This window comes from Phalacrocorax aristotelis, chromosome 1 (assembly GCF_949628215.1).
Source record: "Phalacrocorax aristotelis chromosome 1, bGulAri2.1, whole genome shotgun sequence".
Lineage (NCBI taxonomy): Eukaryota > Metazoa > Chordata > Aves > Suliformes > Phalacrocoracidae > Phalacrocorax > Phalacrocorax aristotelis.
The window spans coordinates 207987013-208008940 of NC_134276.1; the positions used below are offsets into that span (position 1 = coordinate 207987013).

The 21928-nt window shown below is 40.0% G+C and overlaps 1 protein-coding gene across 8 annotated transcripts in view; it reads right to left on the reverse strand.

The window, feature by feature from the left end:
- The window catches only part of CACNA2D1 (calcium voltage-gated channel auxiliary subunit alpha2delta 1), a 428757-nt gene that overhangs the window by 349835 nt on the left and 56994 nt on the right, over nucleotides 1-21928 (reverse strand). For all 8 annotated transcript variants that reach the window (XM_075081513.1, XM_075081510.1, XM_075081507.1 and 5 more), the window contains exon 3: nucleotides 5945-6061. In XM_075081513.1, the coding sequence (XP_074937614.1) occupies nucleotides 5945-6061 (117 nt within the window). The remainder of the gene's footprint in view (nucleotides 1-5944; nucleotides 6062-21928) is intronic.

Sequence of the window (21928 nt, forward strand, 5' to 3'; positions counted from 1 at the left end):
GGAGAATGCATATTCCAAATTACAGTCTGATCGTGAGCCCTCTCTATCAAGTGACCCGGAAAAAGAATGATTTCAAATGGGGCCCTGAGCAACGACAAGCCTTTGAACAGATTAAACGAGAAATAGTCCATGCAGTAGCTCTTGGGCCAGTCCGGGCAGGACAAGATGTAAAAAATGTGCTCTACACTGCAGCCGGGGAGAATGGCCCTACCTGGAGTCTCTGGCAGAAAGCACCTGGGGAGACCCGGGGTCGACCCCTAGGGTTTTGGAGTCGGGGATACAGAGGGTCTGAAGCCCGCTATACTCCAACTGAAAAAGAGATATTGGCAGCATATGAAGGGGTTCGAGCTGCTTCAGAAGTGGTTGGTACTGAAGCACAGTTGCTCCTGGCACCCCGACTGCCAGTGCTGGGCTGGATGTTCAAAGGAAACATCCCCTCTACACACCATGCAACTGATGCTACGTGGAGTAAATGGGTTGCACTGATCACCCAGCGGGCTCGAGTAGGAAACCCCAGTCGCCCAGGAATCTTGGAAGTGATTATGGACTGGCCAGAAGGCAAAGATTTTGGATTATCACCAGAGGAGGAGGTGACACGTGCTGAAGAAGCCCCACTGTATAACAAACTGCCAGAAGATGAGAAGCAATATGCCCTGTTCACTGATGGGTCCTGTCGCCTTGTGGGAAAGCACCGGAGATGGAAGGCTGCTGTATGGAGTCCTACACGACAAGTAGCAGAAACTGCTGAAGGAGAAGGTGAATCGAGCCAGTTTGCAGAGGTAAAGGCCATCCAGCTGGCCTTAGACATCGCTGAACGGGAAAAGTGGCCAGTGCTCTATCTCTATACTGACTCCTGGATGGTGGCAAATGCCTTGTGGGGCTGGCTGCAGCAATGGAAGCAAAGCAACTGGCAGCGCAGAGGCAAACCCATCTGGGCTGCCACATTGTGGCAAGATATTGCTGCCCGGGTAGAGAAACTGGTTGTAAAGGTACGGCATGTGGATGCTCACGTCCCCAAGAGTCGGGCCACTGAAGAACATCGAAACAACCAGCAGGTAGATCGGGCTGCCAAGATTGAAGTGGCTGAGGTGGATCTGGACTGGCAGCATAAGGGTGAACTATTTCTAGCTCGGTGGGCCCATGACACTTCAGGCCATCAAGGGAGAGATGCAACATACAGGTGGGCTCGTGATCGAGGGGTGGACTTGACCATGGATATTATTGCACAGGTTATCCACGAATGTGACACATGCGCTGCAATCAAGCAAGCGAAGCGGGTAAAGCCTCTGTGGTATGGGGGACGATGGCTGAAATATAAATATGGGGAGGCCTGGCAAATTGACTATATCACACTCCCACAGACCCGCCAAGGCAAGCGCCATGTGCTTACAATGGTAGAAACAACGACTGGCTGGCTGGAAACATATCCTGTCCCCCACGCCACTGCCCGGAACACTATCCTGGGTCTTGAGAAACAAGTCCTGTGGCGACATGGCACCCCAGAGAGGATTGAGTCAGACAATGGGACTCATTTCCGAAATAGCCTCATAGACACCTGGGCCAAAGAGCACGGCATTGAGTGGGTGTATCACATCCCCTATCACGCACCAGCCTCTGGGAAAATTGAAAGGTACAATGGACTGTTAAAAACCACACTGAGAGCAATGGGGGGTGGGACATTCAAGCACTGGGACACACATTTAGCAAAAGCCACGTGGTTAGTCAACACGAGGGGATCTGCCAACCGAGCTGGCCCTGCCCAGTCAGAAATCCTACATACTGTGGAAGGGGATAGAGTCCCTGTAGTGCACACAAAAAGTATGCTGGGCAAAACAGTCTGGGTTCTTCCTGCCTCTGGCAAAGGCAAACCCATTCGTGGGATTGTTTTTGCTCGAGGACCTGGGTGCACTTGGTGGGTGATGCGGGAGGATGGAGAAATCCGATGTGTGCCTCAAGGGGATTTGATTTTGGGTGAAAACAGTAATGAACTGAATGGCACAATGTGAACTGCTATATAATATTGTGTGTCACCTCTGTGTTGTATCAATGATATCAGAGTACAAGCCTCCCAACCCATGGAAGATCAACTATGAAACAAGCCGTGCAGCAGTGATGGAACGATGACTGACTCGGTATGCAGCAACCCAACGCCACACACCATCTCTCCCACCCGGAAAGACTGATACAACAGATGGAGCCCAGAGTCATGGACTGGGTGAACTCAATGGACATTTTAATGGACATTTTACAGGGAAGGTCCATGAACTAAGGGAATGATGTCTGTGTATTATGTTAAAGGATGGGAAGGGGAGGGGTGGTGGTTGGTACGGTTGTATTGCATCATATGGGACCTGGGCATGGTGTAAGTGGTATGGAATAAGGGGTGGAGAATGTGCTGGTTTTGGCTGAGAAGGGGTTAATTCTCCTCACTGTGGGGGTCAGCTACCTTTCCAGCTTCCCGCGCTCTGCCGCGTGGCGTGGCAGGGGGGGCTGGGAGGGGCAGGGCCATGGTGGGGGCGGCTGACCCCGACTGGCCAATGGCAGGTTCATTCCATACCATGTGACACCATGACCAGTATATTGAGGGGGGGCAGTGGCAGCGCGCAGGCGGCGCGGCGTCGGGTCGGCGGGCGGCGAGCGGCTGCGGCGCGTGCGGTTTGTTCCGGCGGTTCGTTCCCCCTCTCCCCTCCCTTCCCCCCTCCCCCGGGGCTTTGCGCCTCTCGTTGTTCTCCTTTACATTGCATTTCTACTGTTGTTTCTTTTAATTTTCATTATTAAACTGTTCTTATCCCAACCCACGAGCGTTACCCTTCTGATTCTCTCCCCCATCTACCGGTGGGGGAGTGAGCGAGCGACTGTGTGGGGCTGAGCTGCTGCTAAACCACGACACTTGTCTAGACTGTGCTCTTCCTAGAAAGGTTGGACTAGGTGATCCCTGAGGTCCCTTCCAGCCTTTGATTCTGTGATTCTGTGATTATTGCATGCATTGGCTTTGGCTGTGTCTGGCATTCAATACAAAAGGAAAAGTAATTTTTCTCAGGAACCACCTATGACCAACCCCTAGAAAGCTCTTCAGAAGAAAGTGGTTTTGATAAATATTTATTTTTAAAATGTATGTAGATTTTTTTTAAGTTAAAAAAGAAGGAAAAAACAAACTAAGATATATAGAGAGAAATTAAATACCCTTTGCTTTAAAAATCACAGTAGGTTACAAAACATATACATATATTTATAAATATATATATATATATATATAAAATTAGGACCTATATCTATGTATATAGAGTTAGGACATAAAAAGTACACAAAGTTCACAGAAAGTTTTGGCTAGGCAAACATCTGAAACCCGACAACCTCTGTAAGACAGCTCAGTCCTTGAGCTGGAGTAGAGGAACGTTTCAATAGGTCATTTCAATCACTTTGCTGCAAAATGGATCTTACTTATGTGTTGCAATCATGTAATTAATGTTTGTAAATTCTGGTGATTCCCAGGCAATTAAAAAAAAAAGGTAATTAAAAAAAATATTTAGAGATGTTCCAACACTGAAGAGAATCATCATTGATCATTATTTAGAGGATGGCAAATCAAATAGAGTTATGTGAATCGTGAGGAGAAACTAAGTTATTTCCACCTGTTTGGGGATGAATTTCACTCTGCAAAGTGGCGAGATTGATAAAGATACCATGCAGAAGTGTTGCTGACACGTATCCTGAAATGATGGCATGCAGCTAAAAGTATTGTGCATTCACTGCAGCACTGGCAGTAATGGCAACCCCCAAGCATTAAAGACATCATGAGTCACACCCTCCAAAATAATGAAATTGGTTTTAAAGTCATAAGTCTTTGGCCACTAATACATCTGGATGACTTTTTATTTGCCTTCAGGATGCACTGGCTTGATTATTTAAAATTATCTAAGAAGATCGGAAGACTACAAGACTCCTTCTTTTTTAAAAAAAATAGCAACTGGACTGAAGGAACATCTAATTTAATCTTCTTTTACACCAGGGAACTGAACTGTATTACCCTTTTCAAAAAGTGGCCATGGGTTTGCCTAAAATGAGGCAGGCACCCTTCTTCTTCCACATTAACAGAAAAACTGTTCCAGAATCTTTTCTAAAGTAAGCATGAGATATTTGCTTAATTTTCTTAAAGTTTTAAGATCAAACCACCACAGACACACACAAATCCCTACATTAATCTGGAGTCTCAAGAAAATATAAGATTTGGCTGTGATAACGTAAAAACATCAGACACACATGGGTTGACGGGAGAATGGTGGAAAAACTGGTGTGTTTGCAAAGGTCTACAAACGGCTTAAAATATTTTGCAATAATAATACAAAGTCCACAGAATGCTACATAAACACATGCCCACTGAGTTAAAACAGAAAAGAAAAAAAAAAATCATATCTGTTTTACACTTATTTGACTGAAGCAGAGAAGCTTTGGGCCAAATAACACTGATGTACATTGCATGTTAGGGAAGCCATGGGAACTGAAAGAGTAAACTCCTGCTAAGAGCAAAGGGAAGGAAAGCGGATACTTTCTGTGGTACCTATGCATCGACAACGGACTAAGGAAAATCTCATCACCTACAAGAAGGCTAGTCCTCAGGGCAGCGTGCAGCAGCATTTTCACCCTCGGACTGTCTCTCCAGCTGCACAACACTCTACTGATAAAAGGACTGCTTGGGAGGGAGTCCCCTCTCCCAACTTTACACACCTTGAGTATAGATATTTACATTGAGGCTCCTCTGATAGAGAAAGGGAGACGTAAGTACTTCTGGGCTGCAGTTCATCCCATTTTAAAGTCTTATTCAGAACACGTCAGGTCAAGCCTGACTGAGAAGTGCCTGGTTTTATTCCACTGAACAAAAAAGAAGCTTAGGATGACCAGCTGAGTAGATGACTACAGTTAGGTGAATTAATCCCTCTTTCTTCTCTCCTTCACTTTAAATGACATGTCCAAATTCATCTGCAAGTCTATGTGGATATGTAATTGCTCAGGGAATCCCAGCCTGCTGTTCCATCCTTTAAACCTATTTCTAACAGCTCTACTCTGTAGAAAGCATGTTTATGAATTCTTACGTATCCCCCCCGTGCATATTTGGCCAGTATCTTCTGAAAAGCACTCTAAACTCTTATAATAGTCAGAGTGGTGTGGGTAGGAATCATAAAAAGCAATTATCCAGGTTTGGTGTCTTACGGGATAGAAGAAAAAGGGACTGCTGGCAAAAGCACTTTAAAGAAATAGCTACTTCTCATTTAAAGCATAAAGAATCTTGAGGTTGCAGTGCAGCATGGCCTTCTCACTAATAGTTCAGGATTAACTTTGCTGATATGAAACATAATTGAAATACACATTAAATTAGCAAGTCAGAAATAGAATAGGTATGGAAATTAATGTGATTCACACATGGCTACGTTTGTTGATGGAGAGGAATTAGTTGCTACCATCAAGAAAGACTGAGTAACTAAAAAGACAAAGAGACCAAATATCAACAGACGTAGTTAGCAATAATACCAAAATTAACATCATGACTTCAAAGATACCATTATTTTTAAATCACATTTAAAAGAGCTCTACTTCTTGTTTCCCCAAGATCACTACTGACTGTAGAGTACAGCGATCTTCAAGTCATAAACATTCATGTGCGTCACTTAGAGGAATATTTTCCAATCTATTTATAACTTGATTTGTTACTTGGCCATGGTTCCTAATCTGTCCGTCGATATTATAAGCATCTGCCCTATGCCAATGAACTAATGAGTTCATTTTCTACCATGAAGTCACGAGCCATTTTTCTACATGTCATGTCCCGTACTCATCAGTCTGACAGTGCCCGTAAGCGTACAGGCAGTAAAAATAACAATAAAACAATGTTTCAATAATAAAGATTTTTTAAAATGCTGAATAGAAAACCTAACCTATTAATACTCACCACCAAGGCTTTAGACCTGTTGCTCAGAAGTTTTTCAATGTCTCTGGCTGCAATTTCCACTAGCTGACGAGGGTTGTTGGCTTCTACAGTATACAAATTCCTGTTTTGCAAATAAATCTGCAAGAGAAAAAAATGGAAATAAGTCAAAATGGCAACAGACATTCAAAATAAGCAAAGTGACTTGACAGGACAAGCACCAAGATGTCCTATGTTCTTACGGGGGAGCTTCAGAGAGACTATTGTTAGGAAATGTGTCTTGTGAAAGAAATACTTAACCTTTTTGTCTGAGAGGTAGAAGGTGCCACTAAAAGTTATTTAATCTTCAAAACTGACTGTTTCTAGTGGCAAACTATTCAACTGGTAACTGCTCAAGGAATCTGATTCCCACAGAGTGCTGAGAGAAAAGTGAAAAGGAGATCCTTTAAAATTACTGAAGTTAAAATCATAGTTATTCCTGAATTTCATTCTTCCTTGAACGCTGAACAACAAACATACCGTTTGAAGTAAATCATTTAAGTTATGTTAATGTAATCAGTTTAGTCCCTTATCTATTTATTCATATTATAGTGTTAGTATTCATGAGGAAAGAAGAGGAAGAAAACAAATAAGAAAAAAGGAAAAAGGGAAAAGAAAAAGAAACAGGAAATGGGGAAAAAATGAAAGGGGGAAAAGATGGGGAGAAGAGGGGAAAGGAACTATAATCATGTTTCTCCTGTATCATGAATAAAGGTCATCGCTGGTGAGGAGCCATTAGCTGTTTCCAAAGCAAAACATGTATATAAGGAGATAATTTGATTTCTTAAACAAAGCCACTACAATGACATGCATATAATCACAAGAAGTAAAGGTGAAAAAAAGAGCAAGAAATCCTTTTGCCTATCTCTGTTCTGCTAGAACTGGATAAAGAAAAAATACGGGGGGGGGGGGGGGGGGAGAAAAAAAAAGGTGGATACCTTATGGTAGATGGGCAAATGGGAAAAACTAATTTATGCAACCAACAGATGGCCTCAGTTTACTCAAGTACTCTGCCTCCCCGCAACGCTGCCTGGTGGGGGCTGTGCTGTCTCCCAGGGAGTAATTCCAGGCACAGGCAGGAACGGGTCCAGCGCTAATGCACTGGCTGCCATCCAGCACAAGAACCGAGAAACTGCAGACCAGACTGAGTCTAACAGCCCCGCCAGGTTTCTAGGGCTAAAGCTATAGAGACCTTAAAGAAACTCACCAAAATACGTCTCTGATGCTTGTAGCTGATGGGCATTTCTCACAAATAAATTTCTGACAACACAGTTATAGCTGCAAACTTTTACCAAGCTTCTCTCTTAAGCTGTCATAGGTTTTCATCACTTTCCAATTTCACAACACTTACGTTGGGTTTTTCGTTTTCTTCCTTCAGAAGTACAGTCTTTCCTTTCTACCAGTAACTAAGCAATTGGAAGATGCTTTAATTCTTCATGTAATAGCAATTATTTTACAAAATCAGTGCATCATGAGCAGAAAACCACTACAAAAGAAGATAGTTTCTAACAAACTCATACTATAGTTTGGATATTTTTGAGGTGCCTGATTTTCAGAATTGCCACATCGAAAGTTTATCTCAGGTATAACCCCAAATTTTTTTTTGGAGGACAGATCTTAATAGTAGACATTGTCTATAGGCCAATTATTAATTAAAAAAATTAGAAATAAAGATATTTTATCCTACAACAGATCACTACAGAATTTCTTACATTTCTTTGTGAAACACATAAAATCTGTAGTGTCAGCAGTCGGATGCAGAGTTAAATTGGTTGTAGTGACAAGAAGAGCCTTACAGTCCCACAGGCAAAGCAAGAGTAGAAATCAGTTTTATAGATCCAGATGGTTTGAATTGAGAATGGAAATTTCAGAGGAGTATCTAAATTAGAATGACCATCAAATCCAGCAAAACTTTCAGGTTTTCCCATCATCAGCAAATATTCACCCTGATCACATAAGGAACACACACCAGAATATGGGTGTTACCAGGTGTTCCTGTCTTATTCTTCGAAGAGAAATGCAGTGCCAAATTCTTTAAACTTAATTTGTGATTGTGTGAAGTACCCCTGCATTAAAAGTTACTATATTTATAGAAGAAAGGTCACAAGATTTTGCAAATAGGCTAGAAAAATGTAAAATAACTTTCAAGGAAGTTTTAAAATAATAATTTAAATAATCATTTTAAAGCATTCGTATATTTTACTTGTAAAAACGTTTGGTTTGCTTTGTTCAATTTTTCCTGGTTTCTCTTTTTTTCAGATTTGTTCATGCAGTTGCTTTTCATTTGCTACTTGACAGTGAAAGGTATAAGAAAATTTAAATTTAATCCCTTTTCAGTTGGGAGTTTCAATTAGGCAAAAAATCTTGAAATTTGGAGAAGGCAGTAGTTCATTGAAAAAATGTCATTTCATTGTAATTATATCTTTCATTTGGTATCATAATCAAGTATTAAGAAGGCCACAAGCAAAGAAAATACACAATAGGGGCACAGGCAAGTATGTGCTCAAGTAATGCAGGTTTGGAGCAGATGGGTGATAGGGATGACTTGGAGTCTGCGCTGACCGGCTATATAAGGGTGAGCACTGTAGTGCTGATTCTTTGACATCTTTAAGCACATAGTGAAATATGGTTTCTAACAGGTTGTGGTCTAACAGGCTCAGCAGAAGTTAAGGTAATGGCACACTGCATCCATGCAACCATGACCTTGTACCCCACCAAACAGAAACACTGCAAAAATAATTCACTGGACTTAATCTTTCATTATAAAGCAAATTTAAAGTAGGCCATACTGGTAAGCATCTGAGAATCTGGACGGAAAATCTACACTTTTGTCCCTGTGTCTAACCCATTCTTATAGAAAATATATGATCCTATAAACCCCAGTTTGAAAGCACTCAAATCTTCACATCCCATTCCTGTAGGGAGTTTGTTCCCATACCTCCAAGCCTGAATGGTTTGAAAGCTGCAGTCCAACAGAGGGTGGTCTAGTGGGTACATTTGTAGAGAAAAAAAATAAAATTTCATTTTTTCCTCCAGCACCAGCTATCAGAAGAATTCAAAAGCCTGAATCATTTAACAAGGAGTTCACCACCACAAGAGGCAGGAGTCCTATTCATACTTCAACTTAAAACATTTAAAACAGGAATTGTGGGTCCTAGCACCGAGGAACGCTGACTCCAAAGCTGGCTTCACAAGCTGTTAGCTGTCAGCGATTAAAAAAAAATAATAATTCAAACCAAACCCCCAAAAAAGCTTCTGAGTTTTGCACAATATCCTGCACAGAGTTGAATCAGTGACTCTTTCTCCTTCTCTTCACTTTACCGCACGTCAGGGCTCAGACCACCTGCCTCCCCCGCTTCTACTGCTGGTGGAAGATTTATCTCACAAGCTCCCAAACAAAAAGAATCAGAAATAACTTGGAACTTCACACACTTCTTTATTTTCCTGAAGCGTGAGAACTGTCTCAACTACCAAGGAACAGCGTAAGATATATTCACTAATTATTTAAGAGGTGTGTACATAATTTATTTGTTGCCTGCTCCCCCTTTCTTTAATTCAGCTATAGCACTGCAGCAGCTCAGTGCAAGAACACATGGGGAAATGATACACGCTTCAGGATTTGGCAGCCTGTGACAAACTTTTCCTTCTCCAAGCCTCCCACCTAGCAGTCAAACCCAATTAGCAAAAGCTCATCTCAAATAACCACAAAGAGTCTTATCAGCAAAGGTGTGCTCATTCGTCTTTCAAAATGCAATTTGGCAGACCCCGTGGCTTGTTAAGAAGAGGTAATTCAAATGCATTTTATGAAATCACGCTGACCGAGTGAATGCAAGTTTCTGTTGGCTTTTAGTTCTAAAATAATTTTTAGTACTTTAATCACAAATGTTTTGCTAAAAGCTCTCCAAATTGTCAGTAAAACCCTACCGTTTCTCACAGAATAAAGCCTCATTGCATGACTAAGTAAAACCCGTAAGGTCATAGCACAAAAAATACTTTGATTTTTCTCTGAAATAGCCATGCATTTTCTATTCAGGCAAGAATGTATTAAAATTGCTTTCTAAATGCTGACTATTTATTCTGGCATAATGAACCACAAGGTTTTAGGGGAAAGAATATGATGGGGAGAGTCACATTAGTATGAAACAACACAGAGGACAATAGTTAAATGGGATAAAGATTAGAAAAACTACCAGCTCCTCAGCAGAACATGGTCCTCTGCATTCAGCCTTCAAGGACAAGCTTATAAATCTCTCACAAAGAGACATTCTCCTTGCTTTCTATAAGACTTCTGAGGGAAGGTCAAACATCTTTCTACAAACTGCCAGAGAAGGAAAGATGCGCCTTCATTGCATGACTCTTGCTACATTGTGGCAGGCATTGGGGCCCGCTGCAGCATTGAAATTTTATTTAAACGGCCTTCATGCTTTATTATACTCAGAAAAAGTTCCTGAGAGTAATAAATTATCTGTGCTTTGGATCTGTGGTCTTGGCATTGTTTACACAGACTACTCAAATATCAAGGAATAATAATTCATGTTTAATTATTCTAAACTACAATAGAATTTCCTTTGTTTGTTTGTTTGTTTGTCTGTTGGTTTTGAAACTGCCAGTCTCCCAGCGTAAGAAACAATGGAGCCTTTTCTTCAGGCAGCGGTAACCTGGCTGAGGGCCCAAACACAGGACATGAACACGGCAATCTCGGTTCCGTCACCAAATACTTTCACGGACATTGAATTCATAGGAGACAAGACCTTCAGAAATTCAAACCCAGAACTGCAAAAGTTAACCAAAAGCACTCTATCTTCTCCTACTTTGCAAGATGCTAATTTATACATCTACTTCACCTTGGCTTTCAGCCTGTGCTCATTCATTCCTCTCCATCCTCTCGCTACCCCATAAAAACAAAATCATACAGACTGACCCAAAGAAAATGTAGTATTTTATCCTGGGGAGAAAGGAATAATCTAGCTTGAACACAAAGAAGTACATTTCTTGCTGAAATTTTTGGTAACGTTAAAATTTTCAAAACTAATATTTTGACAAAACTATATTGTTTTATCAGAAAAAAAATCAAGATGTTTTACAGAGTCAGAAATAGTTTCCATTTTAATAACTCTGTTATAACACCCACATATTCACTACTTTTATTTTTTGGCTTTATGAGTGCCATGAAGTTACATGTCATGATCTCATTTATGTGAGAAAAGCAGAGAAGGGAGACCATTTGACAGACACCCAAACGTATCAAGAGATCTTGGGAGCAGGAAAAGTCAGAAAACAGAAGTAACCACTCTGATCCACTCGAGTGATTATTATTGCTAACTTTTTATTACTGAAGATACTTTCCTTTAGCTCAATTTTTAGTAGTCACAAACAACTATATAACCTGCCCAGAGGGAACAGATTATATCTTCTTACTACTGTATCCTATTTCCAAAGTTATACTAATACTTTCTATTTCTAATACGTGCCAGAGAATTTTTTTTCTCGCAAGACATTTCTTTTCTTTGAATCACAAGCAATCCATTGTGGAACATATTGAAAAATGCTCCTTTACAAGGAGCATTCTGTATGTTCAAAGAAATTAGTCTGAGCATTTTAAATATGCCTTACTCTCTGCCATATATAATGTATAAATAAGATTACAGCTGCTCCCTAGCAACTCACAGATGCCTTCATTCTTGAGATTCATGGCAACAACACAAAGGAAAAAAACACCCCAATAGTTTCCTGTATCTGTTGCTTTTCAGAATCACTTGCTTGATCACCAACTGCTTTAAAGACCTGGGTGACAAGCGACAGGGCAACTGACATTTTGAAAACCATAACATCTCATACTAGTGATGTGCACATTTGGAAAAAAGTTATCAGAGAGAGTTCATTCTTAAGTAATATGTTCAGGCTAAATTCTGGAAGATGCTGGGAACACTTATGCCACAGGTAACATCAGGGAGAGTATAAGTAGTGCCAGAGCGTTGTGGTATAGCCCCAGCTGGCAACACGGCCCCACACAGCCGCTCACTCACTCCCCTCAACGGTGGGATGGGGGACAGAATAGAAGAGTAAAAGTAAGAAAACCCACGGGTTGGGTTAAAGACAGTTTAACAGGTAAAGCAAAAGCCACAAAAGTGCACAAACAAAGCAGAACAAGGAATACATTCCCTCCTTCACATGGACAGGTGGGTGTTCAGCCATCTCCAGGACAGCAGGGCTCCATCATGCGTAATGGTTGCTTGAGAAGACAAACACCATCACTACGAACATCCCCCCCTTCCTTCTTCTTCCCCCAGCTTTACACGCTGAGCATGAGGCCATATGGTGTGGGGTATCCCTTGGGTCAGTTGGGGTCAGCTGTCCCAGCTGGGTCCCCTCCCAGCCCCTTGTGCACCCCCAGCCCACTCACTGGTGGGGGTGGGGTGAGGAGCAGAAAAGGCCTTGGCTCTGTGTAAGCCCTGCTCAGCAGGAACGAAAACATCCCTGTGTTATCAACACTGTTTCCAGCACAAATCCAAAACATGGTCCCATACTAGCTACTACAAAGAAAGCTAACTCTACCCCAGCCAAAACCAGCACATGGAATCAATTGGGTCACTCGGGTGCCTACTCAAAGGAAAGCAGGTAATCAGGGATACTTTGTAGGATCATCAGGCATTTTTGACTGTTGATGATTAACAAAGTAGTCTACAGGACTTTAAAATTAAGAAGTCATTTTTGTAATTGTCACTTCGCATTCAATCCTTCATAAAGCATGAGTTCAGCTTTGTACCTCTGCTATTGTACAAACATCTAAAACAGATCTCAAAATCCTCCTTTGTTAAGAACAGTGTATTCTAAGGCATTCAGTTTTGTTTCATAGTGATAGCAATATAATATTAAGTAACAAGACTCATTGTTACTCACTAAATAACAATCATTTATTGGTTTCACAGCAGTTTTAGCTCAGGCTTTTAGATGACACTGGATGCGAACCTATAAATCCCAACTCATGACGTACAACAAGTGAATCTTTCTTGTAACAGAAGAACAATAGGAAGAAAATGTTTCATATTGTGTCTGCATTTCTGTCATATTTTGAGGTGGGCACTTACGTAATTTTTCAAATTCACTTATCCATAGAAAATTTTGTCCTGCCTCAGCTGCTCTGAATGCAATTTAACACCTACTGACTCTCTCCCCAAAGGTAATTTTAAGTCACAGGGAACTACCGGCGTCTTTTTGGTGTTTTAATAACCACAGGACTTGGAAATTGATCAACTATACTATTCAGGTTTTTGTTGGTTTTGGTGTGTGGGTTTTTTAAGGAAAATCTTTAATTGGCTCTGAGCTGCTACAAAAACTATCTGAACATAAGCACCAATAGGACAGATTTTAATAGTGTTAAAGCCAATGGGAAGTTATAAATGAATGAAGAACTGTGCTTTGCTCAAAGATTATCCAGATCATCGAAGAGTAATTAAAACTATGGTAATATTAGGCCACCCCTTCCACTGAGCCTGAGCAAGCTTTGTTAATGCAGCCACCTATTCTTAGCAACTTACAGCTGATTTCGCTTGCTGGAAGAAGGAACTCTTCAAAATGCCAGTTTATTGCTAAGGGAGCAGAGGGAGAGTCGCATCTGCAAATAATAAATGAGGCTCCCCGTGTTTTGACAATCTCTTAATTTCCATTTGGATTACAAAGAGCACTTGCAGATGTGTCTTCAAATTTCCCAGCCTGCATTTTGAAAAGTTATGTCATTTTCCTGGTGTCTTGACATTGGTTAGCAGCGTGTAAGCTCAACGGAATTTAGTTTGGAGGATTCTAGTTTCAACGCCTGCAGCTCTGCTATTTGGTTGCAGATAGAACATAGCAGTGGCAGTGGTATACCCCAAGTCAGACATACCTTTATAAATACTGTATTATAAAAAAACCCTGTTACTTTATTTTGGGAATCTCTAACCAGTCTAACCCATCCCATACATCATTTTAATTTTGGTAAATGGACTCTGACTTCTCAATGAATACCAGAACGCCCATGTTTCACTGTACCAACCCCTTCATAATTCCATTCTAAAAGTAATCCTGACCTCACTTTCCTTCGCTACACCTGACTCAGACAGCAAACTGGTGTCTTCGTCTTAAGGATGAAGCAAAACATAAATGTAAATAGTGTACAATAGCCAATTTATGCTTAGAAAGAATTCAAGCTTTTCAGAGCACCAGCCTTACACACAGCCCACTCGACCAATCTCACTTACTGATAAACTATCTATTTTACTACACACTACTGAAGGCATTTAAAAAAATTAAATAATTACTTCTTTGCTTTCAGATATTTTTCCTTCTGCTCCTTAGAAAAACAATGTAGCAAAGTTCACTTTCACGGAAAACTGCAGTTATAGACCTACAAGCACCACTCATAAAAATGCCCTGAACTCAGGGAAGTTTCAGCGTATATAAAACCAGCAACCCAATGAGGCTACAAGAGTGCTTCAACAACTTCAAAACACTTGTGGGCTGTTTTTTAAATTTTCATTTCCAAACGAGTCTTCAAAATATAAATGAATTTGGTTTATGTGTTTTAAAATTCCTCTCTATTTCATTTGATGTTAAGAAAAGTGGTTTAGTCTCTTGTTCCATTGAGGACAACAAAAAAAGACAAAAGGAGAAAAGAAGGGATACAATATTTTTCTGTTTTGAGATCAGCCATAGTGAACTTCAGCTTTTGAAGCAGCAGTTTCAGACTACCTATGACAGTAGGGAAGACTCATACAGATACAAACTTTATATTAAGCTTTTAAAGCCTGTCATTTCACAGACAACTATACAGGTAATGAAGAGAACAAGGCAGGTTATATATGACAGCTTATATAGGTAATAAGTTAGTGGCTTGCCTCTATCTGCAAAGCCTCTAGAACATAACACTATCTTAGCTAAAATCTGTTATGAGTCCAACACAAAATTACCCCTAGGTTAAGGTTCCTTCTGGCAGAAGGAAGCTCTCCTGCTCCAGGGCAGTTCAAATCAGAGACCAGTCTCTCTTAGAAGTCACTCATCTCAGTTAAACTCTAGAGACTGATCCAAGACCTGAAAAGCTAAAAGCATGGACTGGGAATCTGCTGCCAATGTGAGTGCTTCAGCAGACTCGCACCATCTGTGCATTAGGCACATAGACCTCACACTGAGCAATGGATGAAATGTGCTCATGCAGAACCTTGGCTGAGCGTTCAACAAGGAAGAGCTAATTATTATAAAACAGCATTCAAGAGATAAAATAAATAAATAAAAGATCTAACGGCTGCTGGTGGACTCATTCTGTGAATGGAACTCATCGCCACATATCAAATATCCATATGTAGCTCTCTTTCATTTTGGAGGAAGAAACAGTATTTCTCTCTCAGTATGAATATCATTTAAAGGCCAAGTCAGTCTATATGGGTTCATTCTACAGCTCCTGGGACCATAATAACAGCATGCCTTATGAACATCATGCATGGATTGTTTTTGCAGCGATGTATCAAAAAGGAAACAGATTCAGAGACTAGATTTCCTTGGAACTGTCTCTCTATCTGCTGTTTCGTTCAATTATACCATTGCATGAAAAGGTTACACAGCACAAGATGGCATTTTTTTGCCGTAGCAGTCATAGTGAAGCTCCAGTGTGCTTGTCACGTCAAAGCTCTTAACACAGACCCACATTTTTAATACAGTGTTTATGTAAAAGAGAATTCTCTTCAATCAGTTCGGAACAGACAAGCTCGTGCATTGCTACAAGGCATGTTCTCTGCTCTGGGGTCTTTCTTTCTGGGTACTGCAGGGATCCCTCCCTCCTCTCTCTGGTCCCTAGAGGTATTTGAGGAGCTGGAAGTCAGAAGCATACTTGTTGTAGTTTATTAGATTAAAAGAGCTGTCAATTAGCTTAGTCATGGGACTTTGCTGTGAAAAGTCTTTGTAAAAATGGAAGTTGAGCATGCTTCCATCAAAATGGGACTATGTATTTACTTAATTCTGTACTTCAGTACCTCTTCACCTATTTTTTCTGCATGCTGAGGTAACTATTCATAGGTATAGAATGTAACTTTGAACTTTGTGTGCAGTTTTTTGTCTTTACTAAGACAAAATGCCTACTGATGAATAAAGCTAGTGAGATCAGATACATCCTCAATATTTATTTTGCTACATGGATTTTAAAATTCTATTAAGCTGCTCTCTATTCCTTCTTATTTTTTTTCTAAAAGTCTATTTGCTCTGTAGAAACCACATATCCTTCACACCAGAGCAGCTTCATAATGCCTGACAGCACAGTAAGTTCACAAGTAAGACAAAGCTACATGAACGTTTTTAGGTTGAAAGGACAATTACATGACTTGGGGTTTTTTATCTAAAAACACAATATTTATAACATCAAAGGGCATACGCTAAGCTGTGTCTTTGCTGAGAGACATTTAAAGAAGCACATTGGACATCTTATATCTCCTTAACAAAGATTTTCCTGTGTATCCTGTCTTCCTGCTTTCAAGTCTCAAGTTGTTGTATTATACAACACCTTGTAACCATTCCCTTTGCTCTTCTAGGGGAAAAAAGTTGTTATACCATGGAAAGGACCCAACAATGCCTTTTTCAGCTGGGCAACTACAGCAGCAGTAAGTAGTAATCAAGCTATAACCTCTGTTTCATTTGTAAAAATGTTTGTTTGGTTTTTTCAAAGTACTTTTTACCTGCTTGAATTGTAAATTAAATGTTGTTAGGCATGATTCTTAGCAAATGTAAATCAGTGTAATACACTGAAGCCAGTGGAGCTGTGCCAGTTTTCAACCAGCTGAGTATTTTGGCATCTTGAATCCTGACTTCCTGCCTTGGTGAAGCAATCTTTGCATTACTGTAATGAGGATATTACATCCGTATTAAATCCAAGCTGGAGTTCTCCCAGATTTTGCCTAAACTCCTAATAATGTCCAAAAAAGCAGTATTTAACAACCTACTTTAGAACTATTTTTGGAAGACGATTTTGAGACCATTCCCAGATAGTATAAATAAGACTTGAAGGACACAAGGAGGAACTACACTTTAAACACAGTTGATCTTACTGATAACAGAACTCACATTTTGACATTACTACTATTCGTGTTGATTCATACCACCAAAGTAGTAAATTAATTTAACACAACTAATTCAGAGGAATAACGACCTGGAGTTAAAGTTCTAAATGGAAAAATTAAAATCTGAGCTCAGTTCTTGGTTGGATCAGGATTCTCTCTCTATAACAAATACCAGTTGTTGGGTAAAAGTGCATCTATAAATTAAAGGTCATGTTTCCTTTGTGCACCGTAACAAACCTCAGGTCTCGCCTGCCTCTCTATCTCCTACACATATCCATTTTGTCTTCCTTCTACTCCAGTTATACTGGTTTGCTTGGTTAAGACTGTGGATAAGCTTAGCTTCAATGCAGAAGTCCTATTTTAATGGCATCCAAGCTTTCTTTTGCAATTTTGCTTCCAACAGGCATTATATTGCTGTCATCATTGCCAATAAGAGAAAAGGTGTGTGAAATGCCCATTGGCATAAACATATTCATATTTTCAAAAGATAGTCACTATTGAAGTGATTCACTAAATCAGTTCCCAAATATTTTATCTTTTTTAACACTAGGTTGAATATTCATGAGTATATTATCGTGCTTCCTCGCTATACAGATATTTCTAAAAATTGTGATTAATGAAAGTTGCAAAGGTTTACAATGGCTCTATTATATGTGAAAAGCAAGAGGAAGAGTGGTTAGTCACTAGGACAAGATTGTGATTCCAAGTCACTGTAAGAAATTTGTCAATGAACAAAGAAGAAGGAATTTTCATCTGAGGAGACTCCTCTCCTTAAACATGATTCCATTAAACTGAGTACATCTTGAATGTAAACACCTTAAATACAAAAAATGCTCTCCCTGGATATGTCCACATGGCAGAATAAATCAGACTTTTATGTAGGTACTGATCTCAACAGGCCTGCTGTTTACCTAACAAGTTCCTCACTTGAGTTTAATGTTATTTCACATTTGATTTTTTTCTTACTCCTTTGGAAATACATATTACACATTAAGTTTTACATTCTGTCTGGTCAAAAGCTCTCCCAGTCTAAAATCAAATTAACTGAGAGTATATGCAGTGCTCCTATGCCTCTCAATGATCAGAAGAAAATATTTCACAGTTCTCCAGAGGACATCGTTGTATAACATAATTTCCTGCAACACGAAGACCCACAGACATCCAATGCACATACAAACACATGTAACACTGATGAATCCTGAGATATCTTCAACAAGTTATAGAAACACCACAAACTTGCATGATACAGCAGCTAATTGAAAAAGCCCTGTTTTTTTAAGAATTAATTCACTCCAGTTGAGAATGTAGTAATTGTGCTACTTTGAGAGCTATTTTGGTCTCTTTAGACATCATCTTAGACTCAGGTGTATGAAGCAAAAACAGATTGTAACTTTAGCTGAATCAGTGGGACTTCTTTCCCTAAGTCCAGGGGGAAGTTGACCAGGTTGTGAAATGGTTATAATCTCTTACACATTCTTATCACTCAGCCAAACTGATTTTCCTAGAACAAGGAAAGACTTTTCTCCTACCTACAAAAATCTGCCTGACCAAAGTACAGCTTTCCAGCATTACACGCTCTGGTACTACGGCTGTTTACAGAAAGTCACATCTACTATTTTAGAATAGGAACACTCTGCCCCTTCTTTTTCTATTCAGCATTCTGCTTTTGGAAGGAGGAGGGGCAGAAAAAAATTAAAAAAAAATTATTTCTTTCTAGAAGTCTTCCAAAAACATGAAGACTACAGACTTGGTCCAAACAATTCTGGAGTTAGAAGAAGTAATGTCAGAAACAAAACTGAAAATTTAGTCTGACAAGTATTTTTAAAGCTTGAGTAACTGAAGGCAAGTTCTGTGAATAATAGTGACAGGCATTCAGACATACTGGTTTTAATGTCTTGTAGTGTCCATTTTTCCAAGATTGTGGTTCATTTCAGAAGAGAGCCAACTAAACATTAATAGGCAGCAAGCAGGAAAAAAAAAGGATGTCATTCAAAAGCGGGAAAGTGACAATAGCCTGTAAATAAGAGGAAAGAGGGAGAGACTGCATGGCTCACCCCTCGCAGGGCTTTGCATTCACCCTTGCAGGCAAGAGAGCTAATTGAAACCTTGTGGCTAGAGAAAGACATCACGCAATTTAGGTCAAACAAATGGCTTTGATACAGAGTGATATTTTACATGGAAACATCCCCCTTTCATGCTTTCGATCGTAGGATTGCAAACACATATTGACCACCTTGTGGATACCCTCTGAGATAACTTACTATTTGCTTGAAGTGTGCTATAAATTCTGGCTTTCAAAAATAAACTTACTTACAGCAATCAGAGACTAATGAGTTTTTTTCAGCGTGAATGTTACTGTTGTATACTTTAAGTATAGCTGGTAGCACTACATATTATTATATTTGCCCAGTAGTTCTCATTATAAGATGTTTTAGCTGCTTATAAGTTTGCTGAATATTAACTACATAAACTAACGTATTCCTCAGGGAAAAAAAGAGCGACGGTGTCCATCTCTTGGCTTTTCATTATCTATTTTACTATGTGGTCTTTGCATGGAAATGCTAGGCAAAATGGTTGAGACATTAACTTATTGTTCTCCTCAAGTTAGAAATCCTGCACTGTAGATTAAAAACTCAACACACGTATTCAAAGATACACTTTTTACTCCTTGGTGTTTAAGGAATTTTAGCCTGAAAAGCACCTGCAGGTCGCTGCAGAGATTTTATCAGCTAAATCCCTGAGAACCTACACACGGGTCTACTAAAACCCAGAAAGCATCACTCCTAGAGAATGTCACAGCTCCACTGCAGCTAAAGCTCAGAATTGCTGTGGTCTCTCAGGTGATCTCTATACCCTTGTGGTCTAAATAGTGGGAGAAAGAGGAAACGAAAATGGAACAAAGAACAAAGGGCAAGAGATTGGGATATGGAAGTAGGAGATAACATACTGGAAAATGGCAGGCAAAGAATAGGCAGAGAAGAGACTGGAAGGGGACAAGAAATTGAAAAACCATACAGGAGAAAACTACAGGTCTGGGACTGAGAACTAGTGATGGAGGGAAAGGTGAGAAGGGGGAAGAAAAATGCCTGTGGAAGAGAAGAGATGCAATAGGAGTATTGGGACGGGCTGCCCACACACACCTGGACAGAATGTTTTGGAAATGCTAAGAGTCCAGAGGGAGGTGCTGAACTGGAAAAAGCTGAGGAGATATACTAAAATACAGATAAGAGGCCAATCATAGAATCATAGAATCATTAAGGTTGGAAAAGACCCTTAAGATTGAGTCCAACTGCTAACCTGTCACTGCCAAATGTAAGGGAGAAAGGCAGACTGGCCAGACACCAAAGGTGGAAACTGAGACAGATATCGACTATGTTGAGGAGAGATGAAAGACAGCCCACACAGCACAGCAGAAATTGAATGGGAAGTCCAGTGGTAGATCAAAGGTATGATGCTGAATGAGGAGACAGTGGGGAAAAAGAGACACAGCAAGCACAGAAGAGGAAAGATCACACCTAGATCAAATGAGCAAAAGGACTCTCCCTCCTCTTAGCAGAAACTCGTCACCAAAACCTGGAGAGAGACATGATTCGCAAGCGCCGTTGTTCTCTGTCACCAGATACTTGTGAAATCCACCTACAATCAGGCCCATCAGTGTTTCATGCTGGGTAAACATTATGGTTCTTCAGAAAGCTCAAGTGATAGACATTTCTGTGTTGTTGAGATCCTATGCTGGAAACCCAAGTGTGTATCAATCTGATGCTTTGAGTTAGGATTTCAAGATTTTGTTTTCAGTTTGTTTGGAGTTTTTCAGACTAAAAAGTGCATCTAAAGCATCTGCCTTAAGTTGTGTTGCAACATGAAACACTCAAATATAATGAAAGGCCAGAACTAAAACAATCTCTGCAATCTTCATTTATGTTCCTCATATACATGCAGTGACACAGTCCTTCCTTTTATAGGACAGTGAGGATCTCATCTAAACTGAAGCTTCCACAATGTAAACGTGAACATCTGAGCTAGTCATCTAGCCTCCTCTTACAGTCAGTAAAAAGAAGTCCTTCTGGGACAGGATTCACATGAGACATGCGGATGTCTGGGTGAAAAGTCATTAAGGTCAAAGGAATGCATTAATATAAAATGTTAAATCTGAGAAACTTCACACGTGATTTCTGTGCGTTTCTTGATGGCTTTGGAACACAGCTACTATTCATTTCATGGATCATTTGGGGAGATTATGATTTCTGAAAAACAAATCTCATGGCTTTAAGTTCAGTTCCCCAGCACCAAGGGCTTTTGTTGGCTGACCAAATAACTTCTTTTCTTGCCATAACAGCAAAATTTCCATTCATTATAGAGTCCTACATCAACCCAGAGATCCATTGATTCACAGAAGGAGCCAGGAGATTTGTGCAGGGACAGGGAGAGAGAAATGATCATGTGGTTGCATACTGTATCATGATGTATACACACGAAGTTGTATAGGGAGAGTAATCCTGACATTTTCTGAATTGCAACTTCATTTTTTCTGCAATCTCCTCCTTTGAATGGAGTATAGCACAAAAAGTTTTTTTCTCAGTGGCAGAAGAATTGTAAATTCTTCCCTAAAACACCTTTTGGGTTAAACTGGAACAGTTGAATAACAGTAGATTTTATTCTCATATACATTTCTTCTAACCAAAAACTGCCTCATTTCAGGAAATGTGTGTCAGAAAATAGTCTCCCTAGTTAATAAAGTGCAGAATTTTCCACTGCCATGAATGGTTGCTTCCTGGATACCATATTTGACAAACATAGAACATAAAAGCGCTTGCTTCAGGTGGAAAAGTTGCAACAATGGTAAGCCTTATGTCTGATACTGCACAGCTGATTAAATATTAGCAATGAGCAA